Genomic DNA, 14,350 nt, shown 5'->3' with positions numbered 1-14,350 from the left:
CGGCCAGTTTATGTTGGATAAGTGAGACTCTACTGTATATATACAATATATTATTAAAACTGATATAAAAATATTATATTATAAAACTGAGGGCAGGGGCCAGGCAAATGCCTTGGAGGGCCGCATCCGGCCCCCGGGCCTTAGTTTGGGGACCCCTGATATAGAGTGAGGCTGAGATTTCAAGGAGAGGAGGATTTCTTTCAACAAATAATGTGGGGGAAGGATGGTGGGCGGGGCCTCAAATCTGTAATGTGATGAGAAATTTACTCAAAGAATGCGGAGAACATTCTGAGTTGCATGGAAGTGTGGTGAAGGTAAGGAATTCATGTGTTTCATAAGAAAATTGAGCTCTACTAATATCTACTGAGCAAACATTTTCATCCATTTCATTGCCTTAATGTGATGAAGTCCTATTAGAATCATGGAATTGGTAGGGAACACAAGGGACATCTAGTCTGCCTCTTTCCCCCACCAATGCAGGAATGCACAGCTAAAAAGCTCCTTATGGATGGACATCCAACTGCCAGTGAAAGATAGCCACCACTTTCCAATGCAGGCCATTCCACTTTTGGACAACAAGCATCAGGGATTTCTTCATAATGTTTAGGAAAAAAACTATTTTCTTGACATTTGAATCCACTGATTGATGTCCTAGTCTTTGGTGCAGTGGGACGCAAACCTACTTCCTCTTCTACATGAATTGTGTAATTGCACACATCCTACTGATGTTGCCAAATGTCAAACTTAGTTATCTTGTAAGTCATTGACAGAATTTACATCCTAGACCCATATCTGCCATATTATGCAAGCTGTACTTTGAGGTCAGTTTCAAAACAAGCTCACATGCCTTTGCTCCAAGCACAGTGCAGGGGATACATGCCAATTGATAGAGGATGCCTTGAGATGGATCATGTCAGGATATGCTGGACTGTACAGATTATATTCCCTTGATGTACTTTGCAGATGCACAGCTGCAAGAAGTCAGTGATAATGCAAGCACTCCAAACACAGAACTTTTAATGTGAATGCATAGAGCTAGATTTCTAATTCAATGAATCATGATGAGATCAGTTGCGTTTGTCATAAACAGATAAACTGCTGTAGAAATACAGCTAAATGTCTCACAGGGTAAGTTTCCATATCCCAAGCGGGAATATAGTGCTGGGTATAATGCTTTGATATCTTTTTTTCAACTGATAAAAGAACACCAGCAGGAGATGGATCTGATGGACCAAGCTAAAAAAAAGACAAAAACGACAAAGCCTGAAGAAACTAATTACCATCTACCTCTATCCTTTCTGCTTAGATGTGAGACTCGCCCTGGAGAAAGACGGCTGATGAAGATGCCATGCCTGTCTCTTCAAAGGGCACCCTCTGGACTGGCTTCTCCTCCCGCTTCCTTCTCCTCCCAGGACTCCTGTTCAAAGCTTCCAGCTTATCAATGTGTGGGGCTGCCAGATTCTTGTCAAATGCGGTTTTGGGACAACAAAGTAAGACTGTTACTGTGGGCAGGGACCTGAATCACAACATACTGTGCATTTAGGGAAGAAATGAATCTATAAAAAGGGAGGGGATTTCTTCAAAGCGGAGAGAAGAGGAAAGAATGATTCAGGAAGGTGTGTGTGAGAGATGAAGAGAGAGAGAGAGAGAGAAAGGGGTAGTTAGTTGGAGTTATTTATAGTGTTATCTGCATTATTTTTCCACTTCATTATTTTCTCAGTGGCTTTAGACAGGTCTAGTTTCAAGGAACAGATACAATCCTCTAGGAATGACAATTTAATTTTTAAATGCTTTGCAGGAGCTCCTGCACAATGAAGTGTATCCATTTGTTGTGGAAAGCCTTCATGGCTGGAATCATTGGGTTGCTGTGAGTTTTCCTGGCTACATGGCCATGTTCCAGAAGCATTCCTTCTTGATGTTTCACCCACATCTATGGCAGGCATCCTCACAGGTTGTGAAGTCTGTTGGAAAGTAGGCAAGTGAGATTTACATACCTGTGGAAGGTCCAGGGTGGGAGAAAGAACTCTTGTCTGTTGGAGGCAAGTGTGAACGTTGCAACTGGTCACCTTGATTAGCATTGAATGGCCTTGCAGCTTCAAAGCCTGGTTGCTTCCTGCCTGGGGGAATCCTTTGTTAGGAGGTGTTAGCTGCCCCTGATTGTATCCTGTCTGAAGTTCCCCTGTTTTTTTTAGTGTTGCTCTTTCTTTACTGTCCTGATTTTAGAGTTTTTAAAATACTGGTAGCCCAGATTTTGTTAATTTTCATAGTTTCCTCCTTTCTGTTGAAATTGGCCACATGCTTATGGATTTCAATGGCTTCTCTGTGTCATCTGACATGGTGGTTGTTAGAGTGGTCCAACAATTCTTCATAATGAAAACTGGACCTCCTGCCTCTCTTTTATTTTTGTTTTGATGCCATTTTTTTAGCTATCCATGACTACCAGAAAGTCACAGCAAATAGGCCCTGAAACTATTAGTAGAAAGGAACATCTTAGCAATATGAACTAGAAATTATGTTCTTCCCTAGCCAGCCCTTTAATTCGGCATCACCATTCTTGCCCATAAAACATAGGATAAGGGTCCTTATACATCGGAGTTAACTTGTAACAAAATAATTCTTCTTTTAAGGACATATATTCCTGAATAGCAGGCAGACTATCCCTCAACATATTGGTATGACTCTTTAAAGAAATAAGATGCAATGTTTGAAATATAAACAACATGTAGGATCTTTCCACCATGGAGAGCGGACAAAACATTTTGGAGCCAAATATGAAATATGATACATTTTTTAAAAACACACAATTTTGAAATGAAACCTAGATTGTGTTTATTGGGAATGTTAGACGGTCAAATGGGAAAAAAGCATAGAAAAGTACAATAATGTATGGCCCTGAAAATTATCTATGGAAGTGGAAGAGTACAGCAACATGGATGTGTGAAGAATGGTTTTTGAAACTGTTAGACTTGATAGAAACAGATAGAAACTTTGATTATAGAAAATCATTTGTGGCTTTTTTTAAGGACTGGGAAACATTAATTTATATTTTCTTTCAGAAAAATGAATATAGCATACTGATTCAATTTTTTTTATAATTACAGTATTATCCAAGCCTCACTTATCCAAGCTTCTGGATTATCCAAGCCATTTTTGTAGTCAATGTTTTCAATATATCATGATATTTTGGGGCTAAATTCGTAAATACAGTAATTACAACATAACATTACTGCTTATTGAACTACTTTTTCTGCCAAATTTGTTGTATAACATGATGTTTTGGCGCTTAATTTGTAAAATCATAACCTAATTTGATGTTTAATAGGCTTTTCCTTAATCCCTCCTTATTATCCAAGATATTCGCTTATCCAAGCTTCTGCCGGCCCCTTTAGCTTGGATAAGTGAGACTCTACTGTACTGGTAAAATGTGGTTGTTGGAGCTGTAGAAGTGCATTAAGTCTAATCACCTTTATAGAAGAGATTTCATTTAGTTTGGTTTAATCATATTTTTGAGAGGTGGAAGTCAATGCTTAGTTTTATTCCATTCTTCCCCATATCTTATTTTTTAATATATAATTTTATTATAAATAAATGTAATAAAGAAGGGAGATGAAATCAGGATTCTGACTCCCGAAGAACCTTCAATAAGAGGTGACATTAATTTCCATTATTTATACTCTACATTTCTACACAGTCCCTACTGTGTCCCTTTTTTCCTGCCAGGTCATTATGACTAAGTCCCCTTCCACACAGTTGAATAAAATCCCACATTTTCTCCTTTGAACTGGAATATATGGCAGTGTGGATTCAGATAACCCAGTTCAAATGAGATACTGTGGAATTTTCTGCCTTGATCTTCTGGGATATAAGGTTGTGTGGAAGGGCTCTAAGAATGCCATCTGTTACACTTAAGGCAGTAGTTCCCAACCTTTCGGCCTCCAGTTGTTTTGGACTTCAACTCCCAGAAATCCTAGCCAGTTTACCTTATACAGTAGAGTCTCACATATCCAAACCTCGCTTATCCAAGTTTCTGGATTATCCAAGCCATTTTTGGAGTCAATGTTTTCAATATATTGTGATATTTTGGTGCTAAATTCATAAATACAGTAATTACAACATACCATTACTGCACATTGAACTACTTTTTCTGTCAAATTTGTTGTATAACATGATGTTTTGGTGCTTAATTTGTAAAATCATAACCTAATTTGATGTTTAATAGGCTTTTCCTTAATCCCTCCTTATTATCCAAGATATTCGCTTATCCAAGCTTCTGCCAGCCCATTTAGCTTGGATAAGTGAGACTCTACTGTACCTCACAACTTCTGAGGATGCCTGCCATAGATGTAGACGAAACGTCAGGACAGAATGCTTCTGGAACATGGCCATACAGCCCGTTCAAATACACAACAACCCAGCTTACCAGTTGTTAGGAAGAGTGGGAGCTGAAGTCCAAAACACCTGGAAGCTCAAAGGTTGGAAACCACTGACTTAAGGGGAAAAGTTGTTTGAATATAATACTTCCTCTTCTGAAAACTACCAGTTGACATTTATGAGATTTGGAGACACATTACTAAAAAAATCCCTGAAAGCAGATATCAGTGTTGTTTCCTAAGATTTATAAGGGGATTAATGTTAATATCCCTTATAAACTGCAATTTTATATGTAAATTAAATTACTGAACATTAATTAATGTTCTGTCTGCATTAACTTAGGGGACTGAATAACCTAAACGTACAAGGTCCTGTCTGATCTGGGAAGCTAAGCATGGTCAGCTCTGGTTAGTTCCCAGGTGGGAAACCACCAGGGGAATATAGGTGCTGTTGGCTTATGTTTCCAAGGAACTGTCAAAACCACCTTTGAGTACCCCTTGCCTAAGAAAATGATATGAAATTCATGTCACCATCAAAATTGGCAGGGGACTTGAAGGCACATATTCCCCCACACACACTAATTATTACTAATGTACTGTATATGTTAACAGCTTTTTCTGAAAAGTCCTGGAAAAGACCACATCAATGTTTTCTTGTCTAATATATGGAATAAAGCCTTTAAACATTTGGAGACCTTATACCTGTATGAGCTCTGGGAATCTTTAAGCAAAATATGACATCAGTTTTAAGATTGTCTCTCAGTAAAGAAAAGGTACAAAATAGGACCTGGTGGGCAGCTGAAGGCAGCAAGAATTAGCCCAAGTGCAAAGGGAAAGGGGGAAAAAAAGAACTCACTCTACTAGGATTTAGGAGAGGACTTGAGTTCACTGAAGAATTGGGAAGCAGTGCCTCTCTGTGGAAAGAGTGGCAACAACTCCATGAGTTACTTCTGACTTTGCTTCTTACCTCTTTCAGGTTTTCATAGTGGGGATTCGAGAAACCCAGTGCAGCCCGGAACATTTCTGTGACAGCGTGATATACAAACTCGTACTGTTCCTGCCAATAACACAGGTAAAGGACAGAAGATATCAGCTTCTAGGAATAGATACTTGATATCAACCACACTTGCGTATCCCTACCCAGTGTGACACCACAGAAAAGTGGATAAAGTGTGATCTTCTTGTACTTGTTTGCCTTTTTATAAATGGTCTTGAGTCCCAGACTGGGATAAAGGCAGTGTATATACATAAAGTGATGGATAGATGGACATATGCAGCATCCAGCATTCCTCACTATTAGCTATGCTGGGGGATGCAATCCACATGAGACATCCTGAAAGCTGCAACTTATGTGAGATACCTTTGTACTGGTACTATCACATTTCTAACTTAGGATGGATCTACACTCCCTATATCCCAGGATCTGATCCCAGATTATCTGTTTATCCCAGATTATCTAACAGGGTAGACTAATATAATCTAGTTCAAACCAGATATTCAAGGATCAGATTCTGGGATATAGGGAGTGTAGATCCATCCAATGAAGTACATTGCTATCCATTGCCAGCGTTCAAGACAGATTCAAACACTAGTCTGGACAACTTCTGTGCATGGAATAGGGGAGACTGCTACCTTGTTCTTCACCTCAGACAGCATAATATCTTGCAGCCTGTCCAGTCTCCTCAGTTTGACCATGCCCCTGAGGTATAGGTACAGAAAGAACATTTTCCATGGCTGCCGTTCAGGTATCTTTTGTAGCTTGGGGGTTCATTATCTCCTCTCCTGCCACAGGTTGGTCCTAGAGAGAAGCAGCGTAGCTGTGGAGCTCACCTGGGTTTGAACAGCAGCTGGCCTCTGCTTCCTCATTTCCAAGACAACATCAAAAATGCTGAAATGTGGTGGGATTCTCTGAAAAAACAGAAGGAAACCTGGTAATTTATCTGCCACAACATCAAGGGGCCATCAGAACCAGATAGCGGTACCTTGATTTGTGACTCAGTTTTTCTACTCTCCATTCATTCTGTTGGAAATAACAACCTACCAAGCCTTTCACTATGTATTTGTTAATGTATGTTAATCTGTATTCTATGTGTATCTTGATTTGTTAGTTTGATTGACCTCTTTGGTGTGGGAGGAGTTAGAGACATGTGATTGTACTAAGCATGTTCAGGCACAGGACTCCAGTTTGTATTCGCTGTTTGGACTTCAATGTTAGCAGTTCGCTTTAGACCTCAGTGGAAGTGGATGCATGTATGCTTTAGAGACTTCAGTAGAGAAGTATGACTTTTGGAATTCAATGAGTACAACTATACCTAAAGAATATGGATTATTGATAAAGAATGATACCCTGTGTACTCAACACAGAGAAAAGCTACATCCTATCTATATCAGAACTTTAATAAGAAATGTGCCTGTATGGTGAATTAATACAAGGTGTTTGTGAGTAAACAAAATACATTATTTTTCAAAAAAGACTGTTTTTTATATCTGGGTGCATATTTTAAACTAAGAGGTTTCAAGGGAGTGTATATCTTTTGGGCAACTGCATTTTCAACTTGACAGAAACAACCATCCTCTGCTCACCAAATATATTTCTGTAGTGGCATGTCTTTATCCTTGGCAGTTTAAAGACATAGTTCCTCAATTTAACAGCTGAGTTTGTGCCATTACATGAATGCTTGTGAATATCACTTGTTCAAAAGGTTGATTTCTAACAAGGTCATGCTTTTTCTTGACTAGTGGTTTTCAAAAGATGTTCATGGAGATTCACATTTGCCAAATGGATATGACATCATTTTTCCTTTTCAATAAGGTTATGATTGCCATTGTTTTTCCAGAAGGATATGTACCCGTAGACTGGGTACAGTTAATTCCAATACATTCACTCCCTGCCCTAACTATGTGTAGAAATAAATGGAAGATAGGAGGAGCTGAGATTTTTTTCAGAGAACATATGTATAATATCCTGAAGACAACCAGGGCAATACTTGGTCCCCTTCGCATTACAGAATTATAATGCTATAATTTGACTTTAACTGAGGGAGGAGTTATTGTTGTTGTTCCATACCTTCAAGTCATTTCTGACATGGAAAAGCGAAGGCAAACCTATTGTTGGACTTTCTTGGCAAGATTTGTTCAGAGGGGGTTCCTCTGAAGCCAAGAGAGTATGATTTGCCCCCGGTCATTCAGGGGCTTCTGAGATCAATTTTGGAAGGTGGAACAAGACGGAGGTGGAGGAGCTCATCTCAAAATGGAACCTTTTAGAAAGGAGGTCCTAGACATTTATAGGTCTCTTCTTGGCCTTCCAGACCCCAGATTGATGTTTTGGAGGAACCTTCTTCTTATAGCCTCTGGGTCACTTAGTGGGTTTCTATGGCCAAATGGTGTTTTGAATTTCAGTCTTCCAGAGTCTCCCAATACTCAAACCAGTATACTTTAAGGAAAAACAGTAATGATATTCTGGGCCAAGGACCTAGAATTAGATAACTGGGAATGCCTATGGAACAAAGAATTCAAATTTATGCTATCTGGATCAATTAGGAAGAATCAATATAAAATATTTTATAGATGCTATATCACCTCAGCAACATTGGCAAACATAAACAAATCACAAGAAGGTATTTGCTGGAGGTGTAGGAAACAGAAAGGGACATTCTTCCATATATGGCGGACCAGTGTGACTATACAGGCATTTTGGGATATAGTGACTAAGGAGACAAATAAAATGTTAGGTAAGGTAAAGGTTTTCCCCTGACCTTAAGTCCAGTCGTGACCAACTCTGGGGGTTGGTGCTCATCTCCATTTCTAAGCCGAAGACCCGGCATTGTCCGTAGACACCTCCAATGTTGGCCTACCGTGGGCAATGGATACTTAGCATGGATGGAAGGCAGCATTTTCTGGCCAGCATGACTGCATGGAGCGCCGTTACCTTCCCTCCAGAGCAGTACCTATTTATCTACTCACATTTGCATGTTTTCGAACTGCTAGGTTGGCAGGAGCTGGGGCTAACAGTGGGCACTCATTCCACTCCCGGGATTTGAACCTGGGACTTTTTGGTCTGTGTTGTTGTTTGAATGTTATGGTGAACTCTTATATATATTTTTCTTTAAAAAGTAATGAGTAGAAAGCTTAGACTGAAAATAGTGGATAACATGTAGAAATAGCAAGGCTATATGTTTTAAGTTAAGTTACTGATAATAATATGCACTCAATGTCAGAATTAACTGATTGATTGACTAATGTAGATAGGCATGTATACATCAAAATTATTGTTACCTGACTATATCTGCTATGATTTGTTGTTTTGTTATGTAACATAACTATAATAAACTGTTTAAACTGTTTAAAAGGAAAAGCATATTCCTAATTCATTATCCCTCTCATAATGGGATTTCCTCAGAGGCATACACCTTAAGAATCTGACCTGTAAATTAATCAATGTTTTGAACTTTCCAGTGACTAAGAAGACAAAGCATGCCAGAGACAAGTAGAGGATCATGGCTTGTCACTACTTGGGGGAGCCCCTCTGCACAAAAGCATGCTAAGTGAATGATGATGATAACAACAATACTTTATATACTGCTTTTTCTCTTTTAAGATTAATCATTTTTCCCTCTTCACAGTTAAGAGACATATGCCTTAACTATAATTCTGCAAATTAATCAGTTTTTTTCAAATTAACTTGACTTTTAACTCTCGGAACCAAACTACATCTGTTGTGAATCACATGCATTTTGCCTTCATAAATAGCCAATGCAACAGTCCTGACTCAGACTGGGGCCTTTGCCAATCTGCTCTTGCCCTTTCATGGATCCAATGGTCATGACAGTTGGGCCAATCAGAGTTGTAATGTGACCCATGTAGAGGGCATCAGACTGGGAAATGCTATGCCAGACTCTACACTGGGATGGGGTAAGCGTGGCCAATGGGACACATGAAAGCCATGGGACAGTTTTGTGGCCCTCCCTTGCCTATCAGGGTTCAGATTTCTTTTGTTAAGGCCAGCGGATATTCAGGTCAAAATATTACCCTGTTTCCCCTAAAATAAGACATCCCTAGAAAATAAGACATAGTAGAAGTTTTGCTGAATTGCTAAATATAAGGCCTCCCCTGAAAGTAAGACCTAGCAAAGGTTTTGTTTGGAAGCATGCTCGCCAAACAGAACACCAGAGCATGCAGGATCGGTAAATGTACATACATAGATTGTTATACATGGAAATAATGGTAATAACAAGAAATTCTTGATAGGATTAGCAGTTTGTCTAGTTATGCTGGTTTGTGATGACAACTACTGTACAGTATACAATAAATGTTCATTTTTTTTGTTCAAAAATAAATGTGAATTCTTCTTAATGGAAAAATAAGACATCCCCTGAAAATAAGACCTAGAGCATCTTTGGGAGCAAAAATTAATATAAGACACTGTCTTATTTTCGGGGAAACACGGTATCTAGTCTAGGCAGTTCAGGAGACAATTTCACCATGTTTTATGACCCCTTGGTCATTTTTGATTTAGAGAAAGCCTTTTTTCCTCACAGGAGTTGAACTAGACGTTGAGTTTTGGTTTGCTTTCCTTGTAAAAAATAATTTTTTGCATAAAAAAGAACTAAAATGGCCCAGAGAAGGATGAATACATAACAGGATTTCCCATGCTCCATTTTTTTGTATTTATGGGCAAAAAGATAAGATTTTGAAAGCTCTTTTGCCAGAGCTATATGGCTTGGGTACGACCTTCCCAATGTCTTGGGGCAGGGGGTGGGGGGTAACAGTTACCCTCCTCTGGTCTGTATGGAAAAGAACAGAGGATGACAGAGAGACAACCAAGTCCAATTTACTATAAAATCAATTGTTTTATTTCCTCCTTAATGCAGACCCAGTTTGCCTGTGTTGCGAATACCTGTTTGAGCAGCAGCCTCCTTATGTATTCCAGTGTACAGATCACACCTGTTCGGCCACAGCCAGCACTACAAGGGAAGAGGAGGAAAAAGATGGTGAGAGACGGTCTATCTATGGGATCACTGAATAGTTTGCAATGTGATTGGGCATGCAATTGCCATGCATATAAGGACATTTCTCCCTCTATTTTGTCCATGTTGTTGCTTATGTTGATGGTTGTAGAAATAAATAAATAGAAGCGGTACCACAGTTTCTGAATCAAGATAAACCCTGCAGTATAATAAAATGTTATTCAGGTTTCTGCAACAGGTAACAGTATCTTTACTTTAGTTCAAAAGTTCAAACAGGGCAACAATATATGTAAGTCTTTCTGAACTCACACAGAGAACATAGGGATAAACAGTCCCTTTAAATATGCCTCATTTGCCTTATAAATAATCAGGATTCGGAGAGTATGGCAGCCATTTCCTTCCTGACTAATTTCCAGTCAGCTGTTCTCCTTCCTCTCCGAGATGAAAGTGGCAGTTAAAACTGTTTGTCTCTACAGTAAGGTAGGTATAGCAGCCAATCTGAATTCTGGCTCCTGACTGGCTCAGCCAATCAGCTGTCGCCACATGCCCTTTCCAGTTAACTCACCACATCATGGTGCCTCTTTTACAAACCCTCACAGCATATTCATCCAGTTTGGAGAGATGTTTTTGAGCGTCCTCCCAGTTGGCTATGTCTTTTACCCCTTGTAATAGGGCAGTCACCCCCAAACTAAGGCCCGTGGGCCGGGTGCATCCCTCCAAGGTCATTTACCTGGCCCCCGCCCTCAGTTTTAAACTTAGGCTCGCCCAAAGTCTGAAATGACTTGAAGGCACACAGCAACAACAGTCCTAATTAGACTATCTAATTGGCCAGAAGCTGACCCACACTTCCCACTGAAATCCTGATAGATTTAGGTTGGTTAAAATTGTTTTTATTTTAAAATATTGTATTGTTCTTTTTTGCACTACAAATAAGACATGTATAGTGTGTATAGGAATTATTTTTTCAAATGATAATTTGGCCCCTCAACAGTCTGAAGGATTGTGGACTGGCCCTCTGCTTAAAAAGTTTGAGGACCCCTGTAATAGGGTATAATTCACGTGACCACTCACTGTTCTCCTCAGCTCAAGATCTATATACACACACTTTTAAATGTACTGTATTTCTTCAATTCTAAGATGCCACCGATTGTAAAACGCAAACTAATTTCAGTACCATCAACAGTGTGTGTGCATGTATATCAATCACTTGCAATTCTGAGAAGCCCATATATTTAGAGATGCTTACATGGCAAAAGGGGTGGAGTGTGTCTTAGAATAGAAAAAATACAGTATAGGCAGTCCCCAAGTTACAAACATCTGACTTACAAATGACTCCTAGTTAAGAACTGGGTGAGACAACACGAAGTGAGGGGAAATCTACTCCTTGGAAAGGAAATTCATTCCTGAAAGAGTTATGATAGGAAAAAGGTGTCTCCACTGAAGCTTTATCACTTATTCTTGTGTCCACAACAAGCCGAATTTTTCAAAATGTAATTGCCACAGGGACAGAAATAAAATATACAGTGTTCCCTCACTACTTTGCGGTTCACTTTTCGCAGATTTGCTGTTTTGTGGTTTTTCAATGAACTCAAAGACTATTATAAATCATAAAAAATTACAATTTACAGCCTAAGGAAGGGAGGAAGGAGAAGCCAAAGGGAAAGAAAAGGAGCCCAAGCAGCAACGGGAGGAGGCGGTGATTTATCAACACCCGATTGGTTGATAAAGACTTAAAATAGTGTATAACTACTAAAATAATGTATAAATATTAAAATACATATAGCGCCCCTACTTTGCAGATTTTCACTTATTGCGGGTTGTCCTGGAACCTAACCCCTGCGATAAGTGAGGGAACACTTAAATTACATTTATTTTTATTTAGTTTGAGTGGGGAGGAGGGAGATGAAAGGCTCCAGGAGGAAAAGAAAGGGATGGGGCTGCATGCAGGCTGTGGGCATAAGTTGCCCACTCCTGCAGTTTTCTGTCAAGGGCTATATGAAGGCAATGAGGGTTGTTTAACATTCACTCCAACATTTCAGAGAAGAAAACCAAGACATATGTTTGGCCAAGAAACATCAGTGTAGTGGAGATGGCAAAAGCTATTAATGATGAAGAATAGGCAAACAAGGGGAAGGTGCAGCCATTTGCTTTTGCCTAAGTCCACTTTGAAGGAAAAGATTCCACTTTCACCTCTCCTCTCCTCCTGCTGAGTTAAATGAGTGAAAACTACTTTGGCACTTTGAACCTGGGTTGTACCAACTGAATGGGGTGGAGGAAGGGAATGGGAAGAAGAGAAACATTTTCAAATCTGCACAGGAAATTGGATGATAAAGGATTAATTGGGGCTGTCCCTGCCAGAATTGGAACAGTTGGTGAGCATGGGTCTGCGACAGCAGTGAAGGCTACAGCTCAAAATAATCAAACCTACTATTTTTCTTTCTCCTTTTCTGACACAATTTTCTCCTTCTACCCACGCACCCTCAATTCTTCTTTACAAAGGCCTGCAAAGGGGCACAAGGAGCCAGACTGATGGCTACACATCACAGATTCTTCATCCTTAGGGCATTTCCCTAAGAATCCCCCCCTACCTGCAGTGTACACAGATGGGTACGGTGTCCTCCCCTTGTTTATTCCTCACTTGCTCAATCATGTCAAGGAAGCATCCATAAGTGTCTGGGATACCTCGGTCTGGCCAAGCCACATACTGAAAATGGGAAATGACCCGTTCCTCCTGGAAAGGGAAGAGGCAACAATCAAAATACTTCCATCCATTATGGTATCTGGGACACGTTGACTTTTAAAAAGAGCACCTCTATGGTGCAGCATAGGCCCCTTCTACATTGCCATAACATCCAGATTATCAAAGCAGATAATCCATATTATCTGCTTTGTACTGGATTGTCTGAGTCTATTCTACCATATAATAATAATAATAATAATAATAATTATTATTATTATTATTATTATTATTATTATTATTATTATTACAAAAACTCTGGCACAAGCCAGTCAAGGTGGTCCCAGTAGTGATTGGCACACTGGGTGCAGTGCCTAAAGGCCTTGGCCTGCACTTAAACACAATTGGCGCTGACAAAATTACCATCTGCCAGCTGCAGAAGGCCACCTTACTGGGATCTGCTCACATTATTCGCCGATACATCACACAGTCCTAGACACTTGGGAAGTGTCCGACGTGTGATCCAATTCAACAGCCAGCAGAGTGTCTGCTGTGGACTCATCTTGTTGTGTTTCTAATAATAATAATAATAATAATAATAATAATAATAATAATAATAATTTTATTTATATCCCACCCTATCTCCCCATAGGCACTCAGAGCAGTTTACAACAAATATTGGCAATCATTCAATATTAGACAAAAAAAACAAAATAACCAAAACCACCCAAATTCCACAAACCAAATTGACACCTCCATCGATAATAAGAAAGACATTACAAAATTGGACGATGACAACAAAATTATGTTTTCACACCTAACTTTAAAAAACAAACAAGGGACAAAACATATCAAGATGAAAGCTATAAAATTAATAGCTTTGAATGCGATTTCCTGCTTCTTAGCGGGGGGTTGGACTAGATGGCCCATGAGGTCTCTTCCAACTCTACTATTTTATGATTCTATGATTCTATGAATTATGAGTTTTAAAGCCAGCAGAGCCAAAGTGACAGACTCGTTCAAAGCAGATAAATTGGATTTTATATGGCAGTGTAGAAGGGGCTTTAGTTATGATCCCTTCTGAGGCTGGTTGGGCCATAGCAATTTAGAATCTGCAAATGGTTACACCTACCTGCTGATATTTCAGCGTAAGCATCCGCAGAATGACATCTGGATTGAGCTCTTCTTCTTTAACCTGAGACCCATGGAAGAAACAAAGGCCCTCGCATTGGTCAAAACTATTTTCAGATTTGAGATATGAGGAAATATCTCAGCCTTTCAATTATACCAACTCTCTGTGATACAGATACATCTATGGAGGAAAAGTTACATGAGCG

General features: G+C 39.5%; 1 protein-coding gene and 1 long non-coding RNA gene across 2 annotated transcripts in view; one reads left to right on the top strand and one right to left on the bottom strand.

Moving 5' to 3' along the window:
* ptpn18 (protein tyrosine phosphatase non-receptor type 18) overlaps window positions 1-14,350 on the bottom strand; it is a 69,182-nt gene that overhangs the window by 22,382 nt on the left and 32,450 nt on the right. Inside the window, exons 7-11 of the mRNA XM_008103567.2 lie at window positions 14,146-14,208; window positions 12,925-13,067; window positions 10,267-10,333; window positions 6,201-6,278; window positions 5,338-5,427 (exon numbers count right to left, since the gene is read on the bottom strand). Coding sequence (XP_008101774.2) covers window positions 5,338-5,427; window positions 6,201-6,278; window positions 10,267-10,333; window positions 12,925-13,067; window positions 14,146-14,208 — 441 coding nt within the window. The remainder of the gene's footprint in view (window positions 1-5,337; window positions 5,428-6,200; window positions 6,279-10,266; window positions 10,334-12,924; window positions 13,068-14,145; window positions 14,209-14,350) is intronic.
* LOC134296525 (uncharacterized) lies at window positions 1,236-6,287 on the top strand. Its single transcript, XR_010003302.1, has 3 exons — window positions 1,236-1,490; window positions 5,347-5,442; window positions 6,162-6,287. It is a non-coding gene; the product is annotated as an uncharacterized LOC134296525 (long non-coding RNA).

The sequence above is a fragment of the Anolis carolinensis genome, chromosome 2 (genome assembly GCF_035594765.1).
Source record: "Anolis carolinensis isolate JA03-04 chromosome 2, rAnoCar3.1.pri, whole genome shotgun sequence".
In the NCBI taxonomy this organism is placed as follows: domain Eukaryota; kingdom Metazoa; phylum Chordata; class Lepidosauria; order Squamata; family Dactyloidae; genus Anolis; species Anolis carolinensis.
This window is presented reverse-complemented; position numbering and strand designations above follow the sequence as displayed.